The sequence below is a fragment of the Trichosurus vulpecula genome, chromosome 5, assembly GCF_011100635.1.
Source record: "Trichosurus vulpecula isolate mTriVul1 chromosome 5, mTriVul1.pri, whole genome shotgun sequence".
Lineage (NCBI taxonomy): Eukaryota > Metazoa > Chordata > Mammalia > Diprotodontia > Phalangeridae > Trichosurus > Trichosurus vulpecula.
Genome location: NC_050577.1, coordinates 163,618,947 through 163,624,721, shown reverse-complemented (window position 1 = coordinate 163,624,721; position 5,775 = coordinate 163,618,947). Strand labels below are relative to the sequence as shown.

The window sequence follows — 5,775 nt, the reverse complement described above, 5'->3', positions numbered from 1 at the left end:
ACACAGAAATAAGTGCTTTGTGATATAAAGGCCAGGAGCAAAAGTAATTCATTCAATAAATATTTATAAATATCTACTGTGTGCAGGAACAAGCTCTGAGGATACAAAAAGAAGCAAAATACAGTCCCTGCCCTCAAGAAACTCATGATCTAAAGGGGGAGACAAAAAGCAAACAGATATGTACAAACAAGGCATATAAAGAATAAGTAGGAAAGTATTAAAAGAGAGAAGTCTTTTAGAACTAAGAGGAGTCGGGAAAAACTTCCTGCGGAAGATAAGATGTAAATTAGGACTTAGAGGAAGCCAGGGAAACCAGTAGGTGGTGATGAGGAGGGAGAACATTCCAGCCACGGGGACAACCAGAAAAAATGCCTGGAGCTGAGATGGAGTCTTGTTTGTGGAATAGTGAAGGCACCACCATCACTGGATGTGACAGGGATTTAAAGTTTCAGAAGACTGGAAATGTTGGGGGGCAGGGTGGTGGGTTATCAAGGTCTTTGAATGCCCAACAGAGGACTTTCTATTTTATTCCAAGGGTGATAGAGAGACACTGGTGTTTATTGAGTTTGTGTGTGTGTGTGTGTGTGTGTGTGTGTGTGTGTGTGTGTGTATGACTTGGTTGGACCTGGGCTTTAGGAAAATCACTTTGGCAGCTGAATGGAGGATGGATTGGAATAAGTAGAGATGAGACAGGAATGAGGGTATACCTGGGAAATAGCAAATAGTACCATTTGGTATTTGTAGAAAGATAGAGACTAGGACAAGATAACTGAAATAATAGGTTGTATTTGGGATGTAGAAAGATTTGAATGTCATGCCAAGGATATAAAGCTGAGAAGGATTTCAAAAGCTGCCTAGTCCCATGCCCTCATTTTGCATGTTAAGAAGCTGAGACTTCAGGGAAGCTGAGTTAGTTGCCCAAGTTCATATCAGTAAATATCAGAGATGCAATTTGGACCCACATAGGGAGCTAACCCTCTTTTCAGTGTACTGTGCTGGATCCTGTGGCTGGATTATATTTATTAAGCAATGAGGGGCCATTTAATAGTTTCAAATTATAGGATGATGTAGTTAAACTTAAATATTAGGAAAATTAGTCTTGCTGTCTTGTTACATGTATTAGAATAAGACTAGACAAAACTCAAGAATTCAACTAGATCCGTTATTTCAGAAATGAAGGCCAAAGGTAATGAGAACTTGAACTATCATGGTAGCAGGGTGAATGAAAAGGAGGAGATAGATGTTAAAGATATTGTGAACTGGGAAGACTTGATAACTTTTGAATGTTGGACTTGGAATCAGAAGAAAGCTAAATCCAAATTACGCTTTCGGTACTTACTAGTTATGTAGTTTGTGGCAAGTTATTTATCCACTATGAGCCTCCATTTCCTCATTGCTAAAATTGGATTAGCAATACCTGTATTAATTGCTCACAGGGTTATTATGGAGATCAAATAATGCAGTGTGTCTGACACCTTATGGTTACACAAATCCCAGTTACTCTTATTTGTCATTATCATCATCAATTTTATATTCAATGGAATTGAAGTAGAAATTATCCTAAGATGTCTTCACTATCTTATCATTGTTCTCTTGTGTGGAATCAGAGACACAAGGTTCAAATCCTGCCTCCGATGCTTTACTATATGACCTTGGGCAAGTCACTAAATCTCCCTTCCTCATCTGTAAAATAAAGAGGTTGGACTAAATGGTCATAGAGAAGCCTTCCAAGTATAAATATATGATCCTATGCTCTTGTGCTTAGTGTCTAATGTAATATTGTAGCTAAAATGACTGATTTTTGTAATTGAATAAAAATATTGGTATGCAAATTCATCTTAGGAGGCTTATTGAAGGTATCTTGAAGATAATTCTAGTACCAGATAGAACAAAAGGGATGATATGGACTTCATCCTGTTCCCATATGGCTTTGATTTCTTCAGCTAGGTTTTTAGAGTTTGAAAGCTATTTATTGCATGTAGTGTTCAGATGATATATTGATACGTTGGCATATATTCAGATCATTGCATGAAAATTTTGACTGTGATGATGCTGCATGTCCAATATAGTCCATTTCTTTTGAAATATCAAAGAACACAAGTTTCTGTACTATAAATTATTCATAGCTTTGTCATCTATTAGTTGATGAAGAATGGTGAGCTTCTGGCGTATAATTGTGATGATGATTCTTTCTGTCTAGGTATTGAGTAGGTATTAATTATTTATATTCTGCTATGAGATGTTGCATGATTTCTACCATTTCTTTCCCAAATGGACATATAGCCATATGATTCATAAAGTTGACTTTTAGTGAGAAATAGTGATGTCTGTTTGTTCGCAAAGTATTGCTATGGATTTTTGCTCTGATTATCATGTGTTCTAGGAATATTTATTAGTCCTCTTCCTCTTTTATGAGGAGGCATTGTGAACCTTTCTATAGGTACCTTAGGGAGATGGGCCCTTTGTTTTTTTTTGCATGGGTTTTTGTTAGGTTGCTTTATAAAGCTGTTATGGTTCATTTTATAATTTTGCAAGTGTAATTAATTCTGAATATTGCTGGAATTGCATGTGTAAATTCTTTTAAATGTGTTCAGCTTTTATTTAAGGTTACTATTAAGTCTCTTAACATATTTAACTATGACCTTCTCTTCGATATCTTTCTGCTTTCTTTCTTTCTCTCTTTCTTTTTTTTCTCTCTCTTTCTTTCCTTCTTTGTCTTTATGCTTTCTTTCTCTCATTCTCTTTTCTTTCTTTCTCCTATATCTTTATGCTTTCTTCATTTCTTTTTCTTTCTATCTCTCTTTCATTCTTTCTTTCTTTCTATTAGTTGATGAAGAATAGTGAGCTTCTCGTGTATAATTCTAATGATGATTCTTTCTATCTTGGTATTGAGTAGAAACCATGCAACATCTCATAGCAGGATACAAATAATTAATACCTACTCAATACTTAGATAGAAAGTCAGCACCCTGAACTTCAGAGAAAATAGAATAGAAATCACAAGCAGAAATTATATAAACAGAGGAAATAACACAAATCAACAGACAGGCTTCTAGCTGTCTGACCAAGACAATACATACATACCTACCAGAGGGAGAAGCACCAACATCTGGGTCTTCAAGCTGGGGAGGGGCTCCTTAACAGCTACCCAGAGTCTTGTCTGGCCAAATCACACAACACTTTTCCCATGAGTAATTCCCCAAACAAAACCTCTCCTCCTGCAGTTCTGAGACTTATAGTTTAATGGCTACCCTCAGAGTATATATGTCTTTTTTCAGGGACCAAGGGCATCACATGTCTTGAGGGCTTCCCACCTCTTGTGACCTAATTAGCAAAAGGGAATGGGCCATCCTACAAACAAAGGCACTTGATTGCCTTAGTGCTGAGAAGCACTCCAAAACAAAAGTTAACAAAAAGTTCCACTTTGCTTGCCATTATAGTGACATGAAATCCTGAGTTCAGTTTGGATATATTGAGTTTCATGTGCCCAAAGGATGTCCAGATGGACACATGGACTAAGCATCAAAAAAATGTTACGTACTGACAATAAAAATAAAGAATCATCTGCTTAAAAATTATGGCTGAAGCAATGAGAGGTTTATAATTATTAAATAATGTTGTGTGGCTGTGTATCAAGAAATATTAAGGTCTCCAAAGAATTGAAAAAAGAAAATAGATTGGTCTTGTTAGAACAAAGGATCACTTATGGGTAGCTTGTAACTTGGTTTATCCTTTTGGTGCCAACAGAACTTAAGGAAGGCCACTCCATAATTATGTACACTTTCTATGGCACATTGAGGGGAGGGCATAGGCAAAGAGTCCCACAGAATGAACAGTGAGGGGTGGGATGTTATCTTCATAGTGGAGGGAATACCCGTATCAATGAGATTGCAGATCCATTGAATTTGTGGAGAATTCTTTATAGTTTATGTTGCTCCATTTATGATATGATAATACATAGTAGAAACATATCTGAACAAAATCTGAACATTTTTGAAAACATATTAATAATTAAATCTAGTTAATTTTGTACCATTATAAGATTCTTGAATCTCATTTGTTGTCAATTAATCAATCAATAAACATTTATTAAGTGACTATTATGTGCCAAGCACTATCCTCATCTCTGGGATATAAAAAGAAGCAGACAGTCACTGCCCTCAAGGACCTTGCAATCTAATGGCGAAGACAACACACAAACAAATAAATACAAAGCAAGTTATATGTAGGATAAATAGTAGAAATTTATCAGAGAGAAGGTACTGTAATTAAGGTGAGTAAATATTCATTGAGTGTCCGTTATATATTTTGCACTGTGCTATGTCCTATGGACTATAAAAAAAAAAAAACATAGAAAATGCTCTTCCCTTCAGCCATCCTTTAAGCCATCCTTAAAATGGTGAGGTACTCTCTTGATCCAGAGAACCCCACAAAATCATGCAAGTCAAGGGGTTCAAATCTCTGGGTCCACTTCAAGAACACCCGTGAAACAGCCCAAGCTATCAAGGGCATGCATATCCGAAAAGCTACCAAGTATTTGAAAGATGTCACATTGAAGAAACAATGTGTTCCCTTCCGTCGGTATAATGGTGGAGTTGGCAGGAGTGCCCAGGCTAAGCAGTGGGGTTGGACACAGTGTCGTTGGCCCAAAAAGAGTGCTGAATTCTTGCTGCATATGCTTAAAAATGCAGAGAGTAATGCAGAACTGAAGGGTTTGGATGTGGATTCTCTTGTCATTGAGCATATCCAGGTTAACAAGGCTCCCAAAATGCCATGGCGTACTTACAGGGCTCATGTTCGAATCAACCCATACATGAGTTCTCCTTGCCATATTGAGATGATACTCACTGAAAAGGAACAAATTGTTCCTAAACCAGAAGAGGAGGTTGCTCAAAAGAAAAAGATATCCCAGAAGAAACTGAAGAAACAAAAGCTTATGGCACGGGAGTAAATAATGACATTAGAGTGCAAATAAAAAGCGAAATGAAAACATTTGTTACAGTAAATATTTTTAAAGTTAAAAAAAGAAAAAAAACAGAAAATATATTCCCTGTTCACAATTTCCAACTTTGAGGATTGCTTAAATGTTTATCTTAATCATAAACTATCCACAATACATTTATTTAAATAACAATGGGCAGCATTTATTTAGCATTTTAAGGTTTGCAAAACACTTTATATATTTTGCTTCCCTTGGTCTTTTCAACAATTTTCTGAGGTAGGTGCTATTATTTTCCCCATTTTACAGATTGGGAAACTGAGCCTGAGAGACGTTAAGTGGCTTTCCCAAAATCACATAGCTAGAAAGTATCTCAGGAAGTAGTTAAAAATCAGGTCTTCCTGACTTCAGTTGCAGCCCTCTATGCATTGTGTCATCTAGCTTCCTTAGGAAGGGAGGAATGAGTTGAAATCTACTCAGATTTTGTAAAGGTTAAACTGCACATCCAGAATTTCTTCTGTCCTCTACCTCCACCTCTTAGAATATTTAGCTTCCTTTAAGTCTCAACTACTGGGTCACATGGGGACAGAAGAGAGTAGAGGACAGTTATGGAGGAAAATAACTCATGAAATTGATTTTATAATAAACTGGGGCAGTAAAACTGACATCTTGTCTATTGCTACTGTAGACCAAAAACCCATTTGTCAAGAAAATCCTTGTATGCCCTATTACTATTATTCCTTGGGCTTCAGGATGTAATAGACAACTATATCTTTTGTTTCCCTAAAGATATCTCAAGTTTTGGTCTGCAGTATAGGAACATACACTGTTGTCCA

General features: G+C 36.5%; 1 protein-coding gene across 1 annotated transcript; it reads left to right on the top strand.

Annotated features, from left to right (window-relative positions):
* The first annotated feature begins 4,396 nt into the window (after positions 1–4,396).
* LOC118851564 (60S ribosomal protein L17-like) lies at positions 4,397–4,979 on the top strand. Its single transcript, XM_036761053.1, has one exon. It carries the CDS (start codon positions 4,397–4,399, stop codon positions 4,949–4,951), a length of 555 nt encoding a protein of 184 aa, XP_036616948.1. The 3' UTR covers positions 4,952–4,979.
* The last annotated feature ends 796 nt before the right edge of the window (positions 4,980–5,775 follow it).

What these genes read in the sequence shown, in the direction of transcription:
- LOC118851564 (XM_036761053.1), top strand. Translation starts at nt 4,397, where the DNA reads ATGGTGAGGTACTCTCTTGATCCAGAGAACCCCACAAAATCATGCAAG.